The sequence below is a fragment of the Piliocolobus tephrosceles genome, chromosome 15 (assembly GCF_002776525.5).
Source record: "Piliocolobus tephrosceles isolate RC106 chromosome 15, ASM277652v3, whole genome shotgun sequence".
Lineage (NCBI taxonomy): Eukaryota > Metazoa > Chordata > Mammalia > Primates > Cercopithecidae > Piliocolobus > Piliocolobus tephrosceles.
This window is the reverse complement of record NC_045448.1, coordinates 73,618,127-73,639,233: the sequence shown is the minus strand read 5'-3', so window position 1 is coordinate 73,639,233 and position 21,107 is coordinate 73,618,127. Positions and strand designations below refer to the sequence as shown.

At 45.2% G+C, this 21,107-nt stretch overlaps 1 protein-coding gene across 16 annotated transcripts in view; it reads left to right on the top strand.

Annotated features, from left to right (window-relative positions):
* The window catches only part of SFXN5 (sideroflexin 5), a 129,385-nt gene that overhangs the window by 4,577 nt on the left and 103,701 nt on the right, over window positions 1–21,107 (top strand). For all 16 annotated transcript variants that reach the window (XR_002734047.2, XR_002734052.3, XR_002734049.2 and 13 more), the window contains exon 2: window positions 10,538–10,606. Coding sequence is in view for 7 of the 16 variants with exons in the window: in XM_023223919.3 (XP_023079687.1) it covers window positions 10,538–10,606 (69 nt within the window). In the remaining 9 variants the exon portion in view is untranslated. The remainder of the gene's footprint in view (window positions 1–10,537; window positions 10,607–21,107) is intronic.

Below are 21,107 nucleotides of genomic sequence, written 5' to 3'. Positions count from 1 at the left end.
GTTTTTTTTTTTTTTTTTTTTTTTTTAGTAGAGACGAGGTTTCACCATGTTAGCCAGGATGGTCTCGAACTCCTGACCTCGTGATCCACCCGTCTCGGCCTCCCAAAGTGCTGGGATTACAGGCTTGAGCCACCGCGCCCGGCCAGTTTTACTATTTTTTTACACTAATGTCTCCTTTCTGTCCCAGGATCCCATCCAGGAACATGTTACGTTTAGTCATCATGTCTCTTTAGCCTCCTCTGGTCTGTGGCAGTCATAGTACCTGGGACAGTTTCTCGGACTTTGCTTGTTTTTGATGACCTTGACAATTTTGGAAGATATTTTATAGAGTGTCCCTCAACTTGGGTTTACCTAATGTCTTTCTTTTGGGTAGACCGGAGTTATGGGTTTGGAGGTAAGAATATCACAGAGGTGAAGTGCTCTCTTTATCACATGATATTGGTGGGTTTTTTTATTTGTTTAACATAACCACGCCCTTAACACACCTAAAATCATTATTTCTTTTTTCTTTTTTTTAGAGACAGGGTTTCTGTCTGTCACCCACACTGGAGTACAGTGGAACAGTAATTAATGGCTCAATGCAGCCTTTAGCTCCTGGGCTCAAGCAGTCCTCTGGCCTCAACCTCCAAAGTAGCTGGAACTACAGGGGTGTGCCACCATGCATGGCCACATATATATATGTGTGTGTGTGTGTGTGTGTGTATGTATATGTATATATATATTTTTTGTTTGTTTTCTTTTTTTTTTTGTAGAGACAGGTGTCTTGCTATTTTGCCAGGCTGGTATCAAACTCCTGGCCTCTAACGATTCTTCTGCTTCACCCTCCCAAAGTGCTGGGATTTACAGGCATGAGCCACCATGTCTGGCCCATTAATTCTTAATATCATCAAGTAACCAGTCACTATTCATATTTCCCTGATCATGACATAATTTATTTGTAGTTGATTTGTTTGAATCAGGATCCCGTAAGTTCCACATATTATTACCTTTGGGTATCTCTCTTGTATCTTTTATTTATTTATTTTGGAGACAGAATCTCTCTCTGTCACCCAGGATGGAGTGCAGTGGCACGATGTCAGCTCACTGCAACCTCTGCCTCCCGGGTTCAAGTGATCCTCCTGCCTCAGCCTCCTAAGTAGCTGGGATTACGGGCACACGCCACCACGCCTGGCTAATTTGTGTATTTTTAGTAGAGATGGGGTTTTGCCGTGTTGGCCAGGCTGGTCTCAAAGTCCTGACCTCAGGTGATCCACCCGCCTCGGCTTCCCAAAGTGCTGGGGTTGCAGGTGTGAGCTACTGCACCTGGCCTCTTTTGTGTCTTTTAATCTGTTAGTTCTCTCTTCCTCTTTTCCCTTCCTCTTTGTTGAAGAAACAGTTGTTCGTCCCTGTAGAATTCCCCTCCTTCTCAATGTAGCTGATGGCATCTCTGTGGTAGTGGTTAGCATGTTCCTTTGTCCCTTGTTTCTCCTGTAAACTTAAAGTCTGCATTAAACCACTACCCCAACTGCCTAATGAAAGGGAGGAGATGACAGCGCAGCACCCAGAGAACCTTTGAGACCTGCTTTGCTTCCTTTCCTCTTCCTTTTCTGCTGATTTCCTCTCCTGAACTCACTGTTTTCCCTTCTGGCTCACATACCATGTTTGCCATGTTGGGGCCCCAGGACAGGAAACAAACGCACATACTTTCTCCCATTTGTGTTTCAGTCCATCTGTAAATAAATTGTTGTCCAGGGCCAGGCACAATGGCTCATGCTTGTAATCCCAGCACTTTGGGAGGCTAAGGCGGGCAGATCACTTGATGCCAGGAGTTCGAGACCAGTCTGGCCAACATGGTGAAACCCTGTCTCTACTAAAAATACACAAAATTAGCCGGGCGCGGTGGCAGGCGCCTGTAATCCCAGCTACTCAGGAGGCTGAAGCAGGAGAATCGCTTGAACCTGGGAGGCAGAGGTTGCGGTGAGCCGAGATTGTGCTGTTGCACTCCAGCCTGGGCAACAAGAACGAAACTGTCGCAAAAAAAAAAAAATTGTCATCTAGGTACAGTGGCTCATGCCTGTAATTCCAGCACTTCAAGAGGCCGTGGCAGGAGGATTGCTTGAGGCCAGGAGCTTGAGACCAGCCTGGACAACATAGTGAGACCCCATGTCTACAGAATATTGAAAAACTAGCTGGGCATGGTGGCATGTACCTGTAGTCCCAGCTACTTGGAAGTCTGGGACACGAGGATCCCATGAGCCCAGAAGTCCGAGGCTGCAGTGAGCCATGATCACACAACTGCACTCCAGCTGGACAACAGAGTGAGACCCTGTCTCAAAAAAGAAGGAAAGAAGTTTTTTTAAACATTCTGGCGAGGTGTGGTGGCTCATGCTTGTAATTCCAGCACTTTGAGAGGCTGAGGGGGACAGATCACTTGATCCCAGTAGTTTGAGACCAGCCCAGGCAACATGGCAAAACCCTGTCTCTACAAAAAATATAAAAATTGGCCAGGTGTGGTGACACATGCCTGTAGTCCCAGCTGCTCCAGAGGGTGAGGTGGGAGAATCACCTGAGTCCAGGAAGTGGGGGTTGTAGTGAGCTGTGATCGTGCCACTGCACTCCAGCCTGGGTGACAAAGTGAGACGCTGTCTCAAAAATAAAACAAAAATTCATTGCTCTTTCGGAAGTCTCACTTATCTGTTGAGATGACTGGGGGTATGAGTATGCTGGGGACAAAGGCCTAGTAGGCAGAGCAGGCTGGTTGTGCGGGGGGGTCATGGAGAGCTTGCTGGGCAGAAAAATGCTTTCTTCGGTTCAAGGTTGGGAGGTTTGTGTGGGCTGAGAGTTGGGAGGTGAGGGGAAATGTCTCATAGTTTGCTTGAAATAAAGTTCTAAAATCACAGTACCTTGCAGGTGGTTATGTATTTTAATCATTTACTTCCTGTAGGCGAGACAGTGAGTTTTTTTCTAATGCTGCTCATGGGCTGGTTTGTGCAGTGGAGAGGGGTCATCATTTCCAAGAGTCACACTGGGCAGGTTTTAAAATAGACACTGATAGCTGGAGGCCACCCCCAGAGCAATAGAATCAGAATCCCTGGGTGTATGGCCAGGTTTTTTAAGTACTCAGGTGGTTCAGGGTGCAGCTGATTCAGGACTACTGGGCTGGCCCAGCCTTTCTGCTTTGGGCTGTAGATTCAGTGAGTATATTATTCCTAATCCCGGAGAGCAGTAATTTGGAGGTCTGGTGTGTGTATTTGGGGGGCGTTGTTAGCTTCTTCAGGGATCTTTGCCCTCAGCTGCTGCTCCCAAGGCCTGCTCTCACTGGGGGGCCTGCAGATGGGAGAGAGCTGGCTGGTGCTAGTGGGAAGGCAGCAGCTGCTGCAGGCCTGGGGCTCCTGCTGAGAATTAGCTGACTCACCTTTCTTGTGAAGAGAAAGAGAAGGAATCACTTGACTGACTCATTCTTCCGGTAAAGAAAAAGGGGAGGAAAAACATCCACGATTGTGTGATTGGGTAAAGATGGGAGCTGAATTTGGGAGGGAGGGGGTAAAAGATGGGAACTGAATTTGGGAGGGAAGCTATACATTTTAAACTATTGAGAAAATAATTGAGAAAGTAAAAACCTTCCTTGCCATTCATTCATCAGGCAGGAAGGAACAAACACAGATCCAGCTGCAAAGAAACAATGTTTCTCACAAGGACCCACAGGAGCTACAAAGTATCGAATAACTTTCTTCTAGTAACCACCTCTTTCATACTCAGGTCTCACTCTGTAAGGTCCTACACTGCCAAGAACTTTGCTATTTAAATCATATCATTAGGAATGAACCATCTACCTCTTGATTGGCAGGTCTAAGTCACTTTGCCTCAGAGAATGAACCCATAGCTGCAAATAAGGGGTTTCTGGTCACAGGATTTCTCATTAATCTTAACTTTATAGTTTTTAAGGAAACAAGACCCTGAGTGGTTGGTACGTTGACTCCTTTCCATATGGTCTTGCTTTGCGTGGAGCATATTGAAGCACTGCTTCATTTAAATTTTACTCTATCTTCCTTAAATTATATACTAAATATTTTTCTTTGTTTGGCAAGGCACCCCATAATTCTCTGCTTTGTGCCCCTCTTTGTTGAGTGAGTCAGTAAATCTGACTTAGACTATAGGTTTGTCTCTATAGTGGGGTGGGGTGGGGTGGGGGTCTTAGGCCAATCTGTACCTGACATTTCCAACTCAGAATCTCTTTCTTGAATCTCAGTCCAAATGTTTGCTGAAAAATTACATCTGGAAAGCCCTTTAAATATCGCAGACTGATATGACCAATACAGAGTTTTTATCTTCTTCCCACTTAATTAGTATGCTTCTTGCTGTCCCCATTCTGGTTAACAAACATTCATGTCTCACTAGAAAGCAAGGCATCATCTGTGGCTGCTCTTCCTCATTTCCCCACAGTTGGTCAACCTTGCTACTTCCAGGACCTAGCACAGTGCTGGGCACACAGTAGATCTTTGGTGGTGGGCTGAATGGTGAATGAATGAAGAGACCACAGGAGTCCGGTGCAGCTTCTGATCCTAAGTTTCATGCTTTCATCTTCTTGCATATACCCTCCTCTGCTAGGTAAACTTATCCATCCCCTGGTCCCAGCTCCTCTGGGATACCTCCTTGACTTACGTTAGGAAGACATAGGAAGAACTCTGTGTCCCCAGTGCATTTTACGATGCTTCATTTAAACTCTGATCAGTGTTTTGTGGTTATTTGTTTATAGTTATTAGTCTAGCTTGATGGACTCTGAGCTCTTTGAGGGCTTGTTCATTTGGTGTCCCCTTGTGTCCGGAATTGGTGGGTTCTTGGTTTCACTGACTTCAAGAATGAAGCTGCGGACTCTCACGGTGAGTTGTTACAGTTCTTAAAGATGGTGTGTCCAGAGTTTGTTCCTTCAGACGTTCAGATGTGTCTGGAGCTTCTTCCTTCTGGTGGGTGGTCTCCCTGTCAGGAGTGAAGCTGCAGACTTTCGCGGTGAGTGATATAGCTCCGCAGAGCGGACCCAAAGTGAGCAGCAGCAAGATTTATTGCAAAGGGTGAAAGAACAAAGCTTCCACAGTGTTGAAGGCGACCCTAGCGCCTTGCCACTGCTGGCTGGGGCAGCCTGCTTTTATTCCCTTATCTGGCCCCACCCACATCCTGCTGATTGGTCCATTTTACAGAGAGCTGATTGGTCCACTTTACAGAGAGCTGATTGGTCCGTTTTGACAGAGTGCTGATTGGTGCGTTTACAATCCTTGAGTTAGACACAGAGTCACAGAGTGCTAGGTAGCTAGATACAGAGTTAGCTAGATACAGAGTACCAAGTGGTGTATTTATAAACCTTGAGCTAGACACAGAGTACTGATTGGTGTATTTACAAACCCTGAGCTAGACACAGAGTGCTGATTGGTGCGTTTACAATCCTTGAGCTAGACACAAGAGTGCTAGATGGAAAAGTTCTCCAAGTCCCCACTAGGTTAGCTAGATACAGAGTGCTGATTGGTACACATATGATCGTCTGGCTAGATATAAAAGTTCTCCAAGTCCCCATCCAGTTCAGGAGCCCAGCTGGCTTCACCCAGTGGATCCTGCACTAGGGCTGCAGGTGGAGCTGCCCACCAGTCCCGAGCGGCACCTGCACTCCTCAGCCCTTGGGGTGTCCACTGGATCGGGTGCCAGGGAGCAGGGGGCAGCGCAGGTCGGGGAGGCTCCAAACGCCTGGGAGCCAACCGCAGGGGGAGGAGCTCATACATGGCAGGTTGCAGGTCTGGAGCCCTGCGTGGTGGGGAGGCAGCTAAGGCCGGGCGAGAATTTGAGTGCGGCGCCGGTGGGCCAGCACTGCTGGGGGACCTGGCACAACCTGGGCAGCTGCTGGCCCAGGTGCTAAGCCCCTCACTGCCCTGGGCCGGCGGTGCCGGCTGGCCGCTCCGTGTGCGTGGCCCACCGCACCCGCGCCTGCCGGAACTCACGCTGGCCTGCGAGCGCAGCCCGGGTTCCCGCCCTTGCCTCTCCCTCCACACCTCCCAGCAAGCAGAAGGAGGCGGCTCCGGCCTCAGCCAGCCCAGAGAGGGGCTCCCACGCCGTGGCGCACTGAAGGACTCCTCAAGCACCGCCAGAGTGGACACCGAGGCTGAGGAGGTGCTGAGAGTAAGGGCGGCTAGCACACTGTCACCTCTCACCCTGAGCCTAGCTCATTAGGCGTTTGTAGGTGTCTGTGTAGCAAAATGTGTTATCTGGGAGTCTCCCCCAGTAGCTGTGGTGGAAAGTGACACAAGAATGCTGGCAGGACTGGGACAGGATGAAGACAGTGTGAGACCCACAGGACAAGTCAGAGGCTGAAGTTTCTGCTGGACTATCTTCAAAAAGTTACTTCACTCAGGCCATTCTACTTCCAGGTTCTCTCCTCTGCACCTGCTCATCCTCTTCCCTCCTTGAACCATTAGCTGCCATACTGTTATCCTTTCCTAATGTTGCCCTCCCTTCAAAGCCCAGCCCAGCTCTACCCGACCGAGAAGCCTTGAGGCTGTTGGCCACTCATCAGCCCACTCAAGGATTCCTGTGGCAGGAGACCCTTCCTTCCGGATATGTAAGGAGACTTCGAACCAGAGAGGATAAGGAAGGAATATTCAATAGCCCGTGTCCTTCAGGAGCTCATAATCAAATATAATACTTAAAATATCAGTTCATATTTTACTTTATTTTTGGAGACAGGCTCTCGCTCTGTCCCCCAGCCTGGAGTGCAGTGGCGTGATCATAGCTCACTGCAACCTCAAACTCCTGGTCTGAGGTGGTCCTCCTACCTCACTCTCCTAAGTAGCTGGGACTACAGGTGCAAATCACCATGCCTGGCTAATTTTTAAAATTTTTTTGTAGAAGTGGGGTTTCACTGTGTTGTCCAGACTGATCTTAAACTCTGGGGCTCAAGTGATCCTATCACTTCAGCCTCCCAAGTAGGTGAGATTATAGGAGCAAGCCACTGTGATTGGCTTGCATTTTACTCTAAATATGTATTTTCAAATGTAATATCATTTCTGCTTATTATGCATAATATCGACTTTTTTATTTCAAAAGCAATTTAAAGATCTGGAAATATAAATCATACATAAGCCTATTACCCAGAGGCAATCTCTATTAGCATTTTAGTGTATTTTCATCTAGCTTTTTTGAAAATATAATTTTTATCTTTTTATTTTGAAAGACTTTTAGTCTTACAGAAAGGTTGCAAGAAGAATAAGGAAAACTTCCCTATTTGCCTAGATCTACCAGTTTTTAACATCTTATCACATTTCTTTTATTCTCTTTGTCTACAAGTAATCATAAAGTCTGGAAAGATAGCAAATATACATGATATCATCAGGACATCTTCAATCTACATTCAATTATAGTACCTACATTTCCAGATTTTATGGCTGCTTGTATTTTTACATGTTATTTTTCTTCAACTATTTACAAATAGATTGTATTCATTCATCTCCTAATACATCAGAGTATATGTCTTTTTTTTTTTTTTTTTTTTTTTTAAGACAGAGTCTTGCTCTGTCACCCAGGCTGGAGTGCAGTGGCATAATCTTGGCTCACTGCAACTTCCACCTCCCGGGTTCAAGCAATACTACTGCCTCAGCCTCCCAAGTAGCTGGGATTGCACTACCACACCCAGCTAATTTTTATATTTTTAGTAGAGGCGGGGTTTCATCACATTAGCCAGGCTGGTCTTGAACCCCTGACCTCAGGTGATCCGCCTGCCTTGGTCTCCCAAAGTGCTGGGATTACTGGGTGAGCCACTGCGCCCGGCCCAGCGTATATCTTTCAAGAACAAGGACATTCTCGGCTGGGCGTGGTAGCTCACGCCTGTAATCCCAGCACTTTGGGAGGCTGAGGTGGGCAGATCATGAGGTCAGGAGATGGAGACCATCCTGACTAACACGGTGAAACCGCATCTCTACTAAAAATACAAAAAAAATTAGCCAGGCATAGTGTCACAAGCAAGTCACAGCTACTCGGGAGGCTGAGGCAGGAGAATTGGTAACTCAGGAGGCAGAGGTTGCAGTGAGCTGAGATTGCACCACTGCACTCCAGCCTGGGAGACAGAGCAAGACTCTGTCTCAGAAAAAACAAAAACAAAAACAACAAAAAAAAACAAGGACATTCTCTTATATAACCACAGTGTGGTAATTATAGTCAGGAGATTTAACATGGATACCACACTTTTATTAACCTATGGTCCATATTCCACTTTTGTCACTTGTCTCAATAATGCTCTAGAGCATTCCCTCCTCTACGCCAGGATCCAATCCCGAGTTACACAATGCATCTAGTTGTCTCTTTAGCTTCTTTAATGTGGAACAGTCTCATTCCCACTCTTTCTTTGTCCTTATGACATTGACATATTTGATGAACAAAACCAATTAATTTATGGAATGTCAGTGTGGGTTTGTTTTGTTTTCTCGTGATTAGATTTATTTAGTCGCTGTGGAATATTATGTGAGTGATGCTGTGGACTTCCCCAGTATCACATTTGGAAGAACACAACGTACCACCTGCCCTTCGTTGATCCTTTTAACATGTCCCCGTCATTTTTTAGGGATAAGACTTCATTACTTTCTGGTGCAACAAAATATACCAGTTTCATCTTGTACCTTCCCTACCCCAGCCTTTGAATCTGCTCCTTTCCTAAGGAACCCTGGTCCCTGTTAGTGGACCAGGATCTGGATGTCATTTGGTCTTTTTGCTTTTCACTTAGTATCTGTCTAGCTCTGTTTATCCCCTTGTTTATTGAATTGGAATCACACTGCTTATATGCATTTCATAAAATTTTAAGCATTATTCCATGTCATGAATGTTTGAAAACATAGTTTTAAAGGCCTCGTAGTATTCAGTCATATGAATGGACCAGCATTTATTTAACCATCCATCTTTGTAAATAATGCAGCAGTGAATATCTTTGGTATGTACACCTGACCAGATCTTTGAATATCTTGGATTGTTTCCTTAGACTACATTCTTAGAGGTAAAATTTTGCCAGGACAGCATCGTGAGCCTCCCTTGTGTATGTCTTTAATGGGGAAATGGTCCAGGCTGTGTGGATTATAAGAGGTTAGGCAGCTGTTTCTATTAGGAATGGACTGAAGGTTGATCTGGTTTGTGAGAGACAGCATCTGGGTAGGGGCAGCGTTAGGGGTTAGAGGTTGCTTCATGTAGGGTGCCATGGTGAGAGAGAAATGGAGGTGGGATGAGAACTGGTGTGTGGGGGATACTTTGAGGTAACCTGGAGCCTATTACAGGGTCTTTATTGGGAAGGGAAAGGAACAGGAATTGACTGCAGGGTCTGGTGTCCTACTAAATAAGGGGAGGGAGGCCGGGCGTGGTGGCTCACGCCTGTAATCCCAGCACTTTGGGAGGCTGAGGCGGGCGGATCACAAGGTCAGGAGATCCAGACCATTCTGCCTAACAAGATGAAACCCCGTCTACTAAAAATACAAAAATTATCCAGGCGTTGTGGTGGGCACCTATAGTCCCAGCTACTCAGGAGGCTGAGGCAGGAGAATGGCGTGAACCTGGGAGGTGGAGCTTGCAGTGAGCCGAGATTGCACCACTGCACTCCAGCCTGGGCAACAGAGCGAGAATCTCCATCTTAAATAAATAAATAAATAAATAAATAAATAAGGGGAGGGAATATGGAGGTTTCTGTTTCCTCCACTGTGCAAAGGATGGTGCTTGGAGAGTTGTGGGGCTCTAGGGAGGAATTTGGGGCAGAGCCCAGAGTGTAGTGAGGCATGAACCCCCAGTGATTGCAGCTTCCCCTTCATCCCCGACCTTGGCACCCTCTGTCTTCCTCTTGAGCTCGGCTTTGCCCAGCTGGCTTAGTCCCCAGGGCAGAAGGCCCAGCAGTTGGGTTGCTTGGTTTCCTTTCATTGTGCTCTAATGCCTGTGGTGCTTAGCACAAAGCCCTCCTTTTCCACAGCCCCTGCTCTGGGGCAAGGTTGGGGGAGCTGCCTCTTGTCCTACACCTCAGCAGCTACAGGGTTCTGGATGAAGGAGGGCCTGAGGATTGTGAGCTTGGTGCTTTCAGGTTTGAGCTGCACTTGGGAACCTCCCACTGGAGGCAGAGCTGGACCTTGGGGAGGGACCCTGTGAGGGGCAGGCAGGACGCTCTGTCACTTCAGGTCCTGAGCAAGACAGGGAGGCTGGGAGAGGGCTGGGGCCAGGCCTCACCTTCAGCCTACATGTCCAGGGATGCTTGGGAGCTTTTAATAGGCTCAGAATAGATCTCAGGGCATTGGGAGAGAGGGGGGAAAATGGGAGGCACCTGGAAGAGCAGATGAGTCCATCCTTGAGTATCTCAGTGGTCTCTCTGAGTTGACTTTGGAAAACTCTCAGCCTCAGGAAAGCTGTCCTTAGATTTCTGAGGCCTCATTGGCATTTATCACCCACATGGGGAGTCCTGGGGACCGGGGGCCCCAATCATAAAGGGTAGGGCTCCCCAGTGTCTGGAGAAGGGTGCACAGCGGCTGATCCATTCACTCTTCTCTCTCATCCCCTTCAGACATCCTTCTATGGCCGCTTCAGGCACTTTTTGGATATCATCGACCCTCGTACACTCTTTGTCACTGAGGTAAGTCATGACTGTCACCCTCAGTGGCTTTTTGGCCTTTGTACCTTGTCATTTCAGAATATGTGGGTCATTAAAGGAGGGTGAGGATGGGGAAGTGAAAAGAATAGGGGAGGTGGGAGGTGAGAGAGGAAGGTAACAAATTCTCTCTACCTGTAGCTATCTATTTATGTATCTATGTGTCTGTCTCTGAGTTCATACATTGTGCTGTATGCTTTTTACATTATGTCATTTGGATCTCACAACACCCCTTCAAGATAGATATTATTGTTATTCTTTAAAACTTTAATGAAATTATTATCAAGTATATAAATTATTTGCTCATTAGAAAAGTTCAAACAGTACAAGTATGTTTAAGTAGAAAAAAAGGATCCTTTAATCATCCTCCCTACTTAGTTCCCTCCTCCCATAGGTAACAGCTGTTAATGGCTTTTAACATCAGGTTAGTAAGGTATAATTTACCTTTCTTAGGTGTGCAGTTCTTTGAGTTTTGACCGTCATATTCAGTCATGTATCCACCATCACAATTGTATTACTCTGGTATCACACTGCTATAAAGAAATTCCTGAGACTGGGTAATCAATAAAACAAAGTGGTTTAATTGTCTCACAGTTCCTCATGGCTGGGGAGGCCTCAGGAAATGATCATGGTGGAAGGGGAAGCAGGCATCTTCTTCACAAGGTGGCAGGAGAGAGAGGAATGGAGGAGGAACTTCTGAGCACTTACAAAACCATCAGATCTCATGCAAACTCACTATCATGAGAGCACCATGAGGGAAACCATCCCCGTGATGCAATCACCTCCCACCATGTCCCTCTCTCAACATGTGGGGATTATGGGGTTTACAATTTGCGATGAGGTTTGGGTGGAGACACAGAAGCAAACCTTATGGACAATCAAGATGTGAAGCATTTTCATCACCCTGACATGTTCCTCATACCTCTTTATAATCAGTTCCTCCCTGTCTCCACCCCCTGTCAACCAGTCATTTGCTTTCTGTTTCTATTGTTTTGCTGTTTCTAGAATGTCATATAAATGGAATCCTACAGTATGCAGCCTTTTGTATCTGGCTTCTTTCCCTTAACACAATGTTTTTGAGGCTGGGTGCAGTGGCTCACACCTGTAATCTCATCACTTTGAGAGGCTGAGGCAGGAGGATTGCTGGAGCCCAGGAGTTCAAGACCAGCTTGGGCAACATAGTGAGACCTGTCTCTACAAAATTTAAAAAAATTAGCCGAGTATGGTGGTGCATGCTTGTAGTCCCAGCTACTTGAGAGGCTCAGGTGGGAGGATCGCTTGAGCCTGAGAGGTTGAGGCTGCAGTGAACCGTGATTGTACCACTGCACTCCAGCCTGAGTAACAAAGTGAGACCCTATCTTTAAAAAAAAAAAAAAATGCTTTTGGGATTTATTTGTGTCATTGCATGTATTAGTAGTTAATCCCTTCTGACTGCTGAGTAGTGTCCCATTGAAAGGATGTTCCAGAATTTATCCATTCACTTGTTGATAAACACCTTGATTCTTTCCAGTTTTTTGGCTATTATGAATAAAACTATATGAACATTCTTTGTGTGAATGTATGCTTTCATTTCTCTTGAAGGAGTAAGAATGGGAATGCTGGATCCTATGGTAAGTGTGGTAAATATATGTTTACTTTATCAGAAACTGCCAAACTTGTTCAAAGGGTTGTACAATTTATATCTCCATCAGCAAATGTATGAGAGTTCCAGTTGCTCCACTACCTCACCAACACTTGCTATTGTCAAATTTAAAAATCTTTTTTTATTTCAGCCATTCTAAGAAGTATGTCTTGACAGACTTTTTTTTTTTGAGACGAGTTTTGCTCTTGTTGCCCAGGTTGGAGTGCAATCGTGCGATCTCGGCTCACTGCAACTTCTGCCTCCCAGGTTCAAGTGATTCTCCTGCCCCAGCCTCCCCTGTAGCTGGGATTACAGGCGTGTGCCACCATGCCCGGCTAATTTTGTATTTTTAGTAGAGATGGGGTTTCTCCATGTTGGTCAGGCTGGTCTCGAACTCTCAACCTCAGGTGATCCGCTCACCTTGGCCTCCCAAAGTGCTGGGATTACAGGTGTGAGTCACAGCACCTGGACTTGACAGATTTTTTTTTTTTTTTTTTGAGACAGTCTCACTCTTGTCCCCCAGGCTGGAGTGTGGCACGATCTCAGCTCACTGCAACCTCCACCTCCCGGGCTCAAGTGATTCTCCTGCCTCAACCTCCCAAGTAGCTAGGATTACAGGCACCCACCACTACGCCGGGCTAATTTGACAGACGTTTTGTATGTATTTACAAATGTATGTAGGAATACATGTACATATAAAATGTCAAATTTTGTTTTGTTTTGTTTTGTTTGAGATGGTCTTGCTCTGTCGCCCAGGCTGGAGTGCAGTGGCATGTTCTTAGCTCACTGCAACCTCCACCTCCCGGGTTCAAGTGATTCTCGGGACTCAGCCTCCCGAGTAACTGGGATTACAGGCATGCACCACCACATGCAGCTAATTTTTGTATTTTAGTAGCGACTGGGTTTTGCCATGTTGGCCAGGCTGGTCTCAAACTCCTGTTCTCAAGAAATCCACCCCTATAAGCCTACTAAATTGCTGGGATTATAGGTGTGAGTCACCGTGCCTGGCCTGAAATGTCAAATATTTATTAAGTACTACGAACAAGGCAATTTGTAAGCATTTTACATGCATTAACTTATCAGATTAACTCAAAGCAGCCCTAAGATGTGGATGCTATTATAAGTTCCAGTTTACAGATGAAGAAAAAGACAGACTGGAAGTTAAGCCTCATGCAAATTGTGCTGGCAAGTGATGGAGCCAGGGTATGAACCCGGGTACACTTGTCTCCAGACCGTTATACTCACCCCATTTGCATTCCTGTTCAAATAACTTGAGTTTAGGGAACTTGCCTAAGATTACATGGCAGAACGCCTGAGCATTGGCCCTGGCCCTCATGTGGGCAGCACTTCACTGCACATCTTCTCTGTGCTGACATTGGGTTACTTGCTTTAAGCCCTGGAGTTGACCAGCTCTGGGAGAGAAAAGACATGATAGAAGGAGCACAAGGCTTGCTGGGCACCTGGGCCTAGAACTATCGCCCCTCATGTCCAGGGGAGCAGCCCGGTAATATGAAATGTGGGAATTACCCTGACAGGTGGTTTCCTACTGCATCTCAGAAGGACAAAGGGCATAGGTATTTTAGTAGCTGACCTGGGCTCTGTCTGGATTCTCCTAAGAAGTGATCAAGGAATAATCAGTGCAATTACATAAAAAGTTGGAAGAGCACAAAACTAGAGAAACTACTTATCTAGCCCACCCAATATATGATTCTAGAAAGTTCTAGAACTGTGCAAAACAAGACACATTTGCAGTCCTAAAATCTGAACAGAAATGCCATGTATTTGGTGGAGGAGTCAGCCGAGACGTAAAGGATAGAAGTGCTAATGGTGGACTTCAAGGCACATTGAGACATGGTAGAGGGAGACGGGGGAAGCAGGGAGGTATTTCATTGCTTCCTAGATTACCATGAACAGGCAGGGGTTTTGGTGATGGATGAGCAGCTACGGGACGGCATGCTACCTGTGCCAGGAGGGCCCCTGCGTCCCTTTTCCCAGTCCCTCCTCCTCCCATTCTCAGACCATTTCATTTCACTACTCTCCTCCTTGTACTACAATTTTATTCTTCAACTCTTGCATTTTGAAAGACCCCAACATTCTTTTACATCACTCAATCATTTTTGACCCGTTTCTCCTATGAGTAAATTTTTAAAATTTCGTACCTGAAAAAAACTATTAAATGTCAAAGCAACTTAAATATTTACTGACTAGAAGATAATGAAGGCAACTCCAATTTTAGAATATTTTTCAAATTTCAATGTTCCTTTCCCTCATCAGAGATTCAGATAGACTTTTTAGAAAGATCTGCACCTCTCCTCCGCACTGTATCCCCGTTAGGGATTGTTTCCAGGCTATGTACTGGCCTTTTTGAAAGCTTCTGCCAACAGAAGATCATCTAGCCTTAAAAAGTCTGGAAGGGCCCTGAATGGGACCTCTAGGCTAGCAAGATAGTGGCCATACCCCTCATTGGCTCTAGCCTAGGCAGGTTATTTAGTGAGGTCATCTCCATCAATGCAATGGGAAATTAGAGGCCTCTGAGTCCCTCCCATGAGCTGTGGGGCACTGGGAGGGCCAGATTCCCCCTCAATGCTGAAGTCAGTCCACAGACCATGGCTTATAAATACTGTTTTCCTCCCAGGGCCCTGGGAGGGAATGTGGGGTGGTTGCTGCTTAGCTGGAGGAAATTTGGATGAGCCCATTTGTCTGTGATGATGGGAGAGCAGTAGAGGTCATGAGGACTTGAGGAGGTGGCTCTGGAAGCTGGAGGGTCCAGAAGTAGAAAGATCCTAGGTAGCTTGAGCCATCTGGTGACCTGGTTCTGAGGGACATTAGCTGAACCAATGGAGAAACTCCTCTTGAGGGAATTTTGCAGGTACTTCTTTGTAGTTTATAACTGACCATGCTTTAAAAAGATCCCAACCCTTGTATGTGTAATAAGGCAGAGGAAATTTTATTCACTATAATTTTTCTTAGGAAGAAGGCTGTCTTTGTTCTAAGAATGCCTTGAACAAAGCTTCAGAGGAGGAGGTTGCTCTGCTTCACAGAGGAGAAGAGTGGTGCATTTTGATCCTAAATGGAGAAAGGAGAGGGAAGGAAGAGGAAGAAAAAAACAGTGGGAAGGAGACCATAATACTGGGATGAACTGAAAGACCAATAAAGAGATGCCGCAGTGAGGTGTGGCTGGGGGCTCTTTTGAGATGAGTGATGCTAACTGTGTTTGTGAGAACTGTGAATTTGCACTGTTACTCCTTCTACCATAATTCCTGGGAAGCTGTCATCAAAATATGCCTGGTTTGTGAAATCTCTGCAAGAGATTATTTGGGGGATTTTTTTTTTTTTTTTTTTTGAGGCAGACTCTCACTCTGTTGCCCAGGCTGGAGTGCAGTGGCATCTTGGCTCACTGCAGCCTCTGCCTCCTGGGCTCAAGCACTTCTCATGCTTCAGTCTCCTGAGTAGCTGGGACTACAAGTGCATGCCACCACGCTTGGATAATTTTTGTATTTTTGTAGAGACGGGGTTTTGCCTTTGGCCAGGCTGGTCTTGAACTCCTGACCTCAAGCAATCCACCTGCCTTGGCCTCCCAGAGTGCTGGGATTAACAGGGATGAGCCACAGTGCTTGGCCATTTGGGAGAATCTTGAAGGGCTGTGAGTCTCCTTGCCAGGGTGCAGTGTGTGCAGAATTATTTTCAATGAAGGAAACCACCGGGAGCTTGCAGAAGCGAAAGGGAGAAATCTTTGGCTTTCTCTGTAGGCCAGGGAATTAGATCTAGATCTCTAAGGGCAAGGCTGTATGACATCTGAATTATGGACCAAAGATGGAAGGCATTTGCTATCCTGAATTCAATAATTACTTAAGGAAATGAATGGCTGACAGATTATCATCATGAAGGGCATAGAAAACTAACTGAAATAGTATTAATAACAACAATTGAACACTAGAACTCGTGTCATAATCTGAAACTATTTGGGGTGTATTATAGGATAGAATAAATAATTATACTGATGTGGAGAACCAGTATTTTCACTGTGGGAGATCAGAGATACAAATATAGAGTGGGGGAAAAGACAGAACTATGTGATGTTGTATTTTAATTGGAGGTACCAATATGCACTCATCACACACACATACACACACACACACACACACACACACACACACTGTCTCTCTCTCTCTCTCTCTCTTAATATTTTCTAATTTTCTGGCTCTGTTTTCTGAAAGGGCCTAGAACTTATGACACCACAGTAACTATGAACACACTTAGCACCCAGATCTTGGTTTCTGCATACCGCTATCCACAAAAAGGAATGAGGGCTTCTTAAATAAATGGTGAATTCCAGGTCTGAGGCTGCAAGTGTTGCTACAGAAAGCAAGGAAGTGCTCAAAGAATGATGGAGACACAGGAACTGGCTTAAAAGGAAATCCTTTGGCTGCATTGGGGCAATTTGAGCGTTAAGAAAAACAGCAATGGATTGTAACACATTAAATTAAAAAAAAAATCTGTGAGTTCATAAGCTATGGTTTGAATGGGTCCACTCCATACTTAATGGTGAATGTGATAGTATTAAGAGGTGGGCTTTTACGCAATGGTTAGGTTATGACTGGGATTAAGCCTTTATAAAAAAGGCTTCCCACAGCTGCTAGGGTCTCTTGCTCTTCTGCCTTCTTCTCTGTGAGGACATAATATTTCTCCCCTCTGAAGAATGCAGACCTCACCAGACACTGAATTCTTGTTCTTTGATCTTGGACTTCCAGCCTCCAGAGCTGTGAGAAATACATTTCTGTTCTTTATAAATTACCCGCCTGTGGTATTCTGTTATAGCAGCACAGACGGACTACAACAGAAATTGATACCACAGAAGTGGGGTGTTGCTATAACAAATAACTAAAAATGTGGAAGCAGCTCTGGAGCTTGGTAAAGGGTAGAGGCTGGAATGGTTTTGAAATGAGTGCTGGAAGGCTGGGGGTGGTGGCTCACGCCTGTAATCCCAGCACTTTGGGAGGCCGAGGCAGGTGGATCACAAGGTCAGGAGTTCAAGACCAGCCTGGCCAAGATGGTGAAACCCCATCTCTACTAAAAATACAAAAATTAGCCTGGTGTGATGGCGGGCACCTGTAATCCCAGCTACTCGGGAGGCTGAGGCAGAGAGTTGCCTGAACCCAGGAGGCAGAGGTTGCAGTGAGCCGAGATTGCACCACTGCACTCCAGCCTGGGCAACAGAACGAGACTCCATATCAAAATATAAAAAAAATAAATAAAAAGTGCTGGAAAAAGTCTCATTGCCATGAACAGAGCATTAAAGGCGATTCAGGTGAGGGCTAAGAAGAGAAGAGCCATAGGGAAAGCCTCCTTCCTTTTAGAAGTAACTTACGGGATAGTGACTGTGAAGACCCTTCTGATAAGGCATGAGACAGAAATGAGGAACAAGGTACTGGAAATGGGGGAAAGGCCATTCTTACTACAGTGACAAAGAACTTGGCTAAATTATGCCTATGGAAGGCAGGACTTGAGAGCAATGAACTAGGATATATGGCAGAAGAAATCTCTAAGCAGCAAAGCATTCAGATGCTTCATGGCTTCTCTTAACTGCTTATAGTAAAATATAAGAAGAGTGAAACAATTCAAAGATAGAATTTATAATGAAAAGGGAAGCAGAACGTACATATTTGGAAAATTCTCAGCCTGGCCATGTAAAGAATAAAAAATTATGTTTAGGAGAAAAAACCAGCAGTGTGGCCAAGTGACCATTTGATAAGGAGATTAGTATGGCTAGAAGGAACCCAGGTGCTATTCATTAAGACAATGGGAGAAAGACCCCCGAAGGCATTTCAGATCTTTGAGGTTGCCACATCCATCACAGACCCAGAGTGCCAAGACCTTAGGGGCAGAAGTTTCTAAGGAGGGGTGCAGAGTGTCTATGGTACTTCAGGGCTCATTGCCCCTTGTTTCTGCTCACTGTATTCTGGCACATTGCTTCTCAGCCACACCAGCTGTGGCTCAGGCAGACCCAGGTGCAGCTTGGGCCACTGCTCCAGAGGGCACAAGCGTAAGCCTTGGCAGCATCCATGTGGTGCTAACTCTGCAGGTGTGTGTGAGCTGTGGCTGTGGCGCTACCTCCACCCAGATTTCGAAGGATGTTGCAGACAGCCTTGAGGCCCAGGCAGAGAGTTGCTACAGGGGTGGAGCCACTGGAGTTTCCACCTGGGCAATGCTTAGTGGCATTGTGGGGATAGGGCTGTCTCTGCAACCCCGGAGCAATAGAGCCACCAGCATGCAGCACCAGCCTGCGAAAGCCGCAGGAATGCAACCTCAGTGTGTGAGAGCTGAAGCGTGGGTGTCTGGCAAAACCATGGGGTTGGGGCTGTCCAAGGCCTTGGCGGCCCAACTCCTGCCCCAGTGTGTCTGGTAAGGCAGGACTTGGAATCAAAGATGATTTTCAAGATCAAATGTTGTTTGCCCTGTTGGATTTTAGATTTACCGAGGACCTGGTACTCCTTTTTATTTTCATATTTCTCCCTTTTGGAAGATAAATATTCGTCTTGTACCTGTCCCACCATTGTACTTTGGAAGCATGTACCTTGTTTGAGTTTATAGGCTCACGGCTGGAGGGAAATTTGCCTCAGGATGAATTACACCTTTGGGTCTCATCCATATCTAATTTAGAGGATTCTAGATGAGACTCTGGACTTTAGACTTTAGAGTTGCTGCTGGAATGACTGACTTTTGAGGCTACTGAGATGGAATGAATATATGTGAGAAGGACATAAATTTTGTGGGGGCAGGGTAAGATGCTATGGCTGAAATGTGTCCCATACAAAATTCAGGTGTTGAAACTTAATGCCAAATGTGATAGTATTAAGAGGTGAGATCTTTAAGAGGCAATTAGGCCATGAGGGTCCCTCCCTCATGAATGGAATGAGGCCTTGTAAAAGAGGCCTGGCCAGGTGTGGTGGCTCACAGCTGTAATCCCAACACTTTGGGAGGCCAGGGCTCAAGAATCACTTGAGCGCAGGAGTTTGAGCTACATTTTTTGAAAAATTAGCTGGGTGTGGTGGCATGCACCCGTAGTCCCAGCTACTCAAATCGGTTGAGCCTGGAAGGTTGAGGTTGCAGTGAACTGTGATCATGCCACTGCACTCCAGTCTGGGTGACAGAGCAAGATCCTGTCTCAAAAAATAAAAGAGGCTTCACACAGGGTTTGGCCCTCTTGCCGTTCTGTCGTGTTGAGGAATAGCCTTCCTCCCTTAAGAAAAATGCTGCCCTCACCAGATACCAAATGCTGGTTCTTGAGTTTGGACTTCCAGCTTCCAGAACTGTGAGAAATAAATTTCTGTTCTTTATAAATTACCTAGTCTGTGGCGTTCTGTTATAGCAGCACAGATAGTCTAAGATAACATAGTAAAACTAAAAATTTGGATGAGGAAACTCTTCTTTTTACCTTTAGTAATTCTCAGTGAAGTAACTGATTCTGTCCAAGATCATGAATAAATACTATTTCCAAAGAGTAAAATATTATTGGGAAACTGAATGCTCATTTGCTTTCAAAGTATCACCCTGCAGATTACTTAGCAATTACAAAGGAGAAAGGGTACCTTTATAATGGAGAACCTTAAAATGTCTTTCATTCAGAAATCTTGATTCCACAAATTTATCCAAAGGAATTAAGTACAGTGAGATTTATATACAAGGATATTAATTGCAATGTTATTTATAATGGTGGACACCTTTTAGCAAGATGACCAAACTTAGCATCCCTAACAATTGAAAACAAACTGACATTGTGTGTTTCCTGATGTGATATGATTCTGGTAGTAATTCCTAAATACTGGAAGACATATAAAAGTCTAAGGAAAACAAAAACTGTTTATCATCCAACCTGCTAGAAATAATCAACATTAACATTTTGGTGCATGTATATGTACAATATTGGGATGACTGGCCGGGTGCAGTGGCTCACACCTATAATCCCAGTACTTTGGAAGGCTGAAGCACTGGATCACCTGAGGTCAGGAGTTTGAGATCAGCCTGGGCAACATGGTGAAACACTCTCTCTACTAAAAATACAAAAATTAGCTGGGTGTGTTGGCACATGCCTGTAATCCCAGCTACTCAGGAGGCTGAGGCACGAGAATTTTGAACCCGGGAGGTGGAGGTTGCAGGGAGCTGAGATCACATCACTGCACTCCAGCCTGGGTGACAGACACTCTGTCTCAAAAACAAACAAAACAAAACAAAAAAATAGGGATGACTGATATAATATGTATATATCTATATCTCTAAATATATGGAATCATATGTACATATGCATGATATGTGTATATACATGATACATAGATGTCATACGTGATTATATAGCAATGGATATCCATGGTATGCATGATACCTAGAGTATATACTTTTATCTATGAATATATGAGCATTTTTTCATGTCATGAAATGTTTCAAAATGTGTTTAACTGCATAATAATTCATCACATGGTTATTCTATAACTTAATTATTTACTCTTGTTGACCATTTAGGTGGTTTCAAGTCTTTTTCATAAATAATATTGCAGTAAATATCCTCCTACAAAAATCTCACTGTACTTCCTTTAATTCCTTTGGATAAATTTCTAGAAGTGGAATATCCAGATGAAAGACTTTAGATAAATATTTCCAAATTTACTGTATTAGTTTGTTCTCACGCTGCTAATAGAGACATACTCTTGAGTCTGGGTAATTATAAAGGAAAGAGGTTTAATGAACACATAGTTCCACATGGCTGGGGAGGCCTAACAGTCATGGTGGAAGGTGAAGGAGGAGCAAAGTCACATCTTACATAGCGGCAGGCAAGAGAGCTTGTGCAGGGGGACTCTCATTTATAAAACC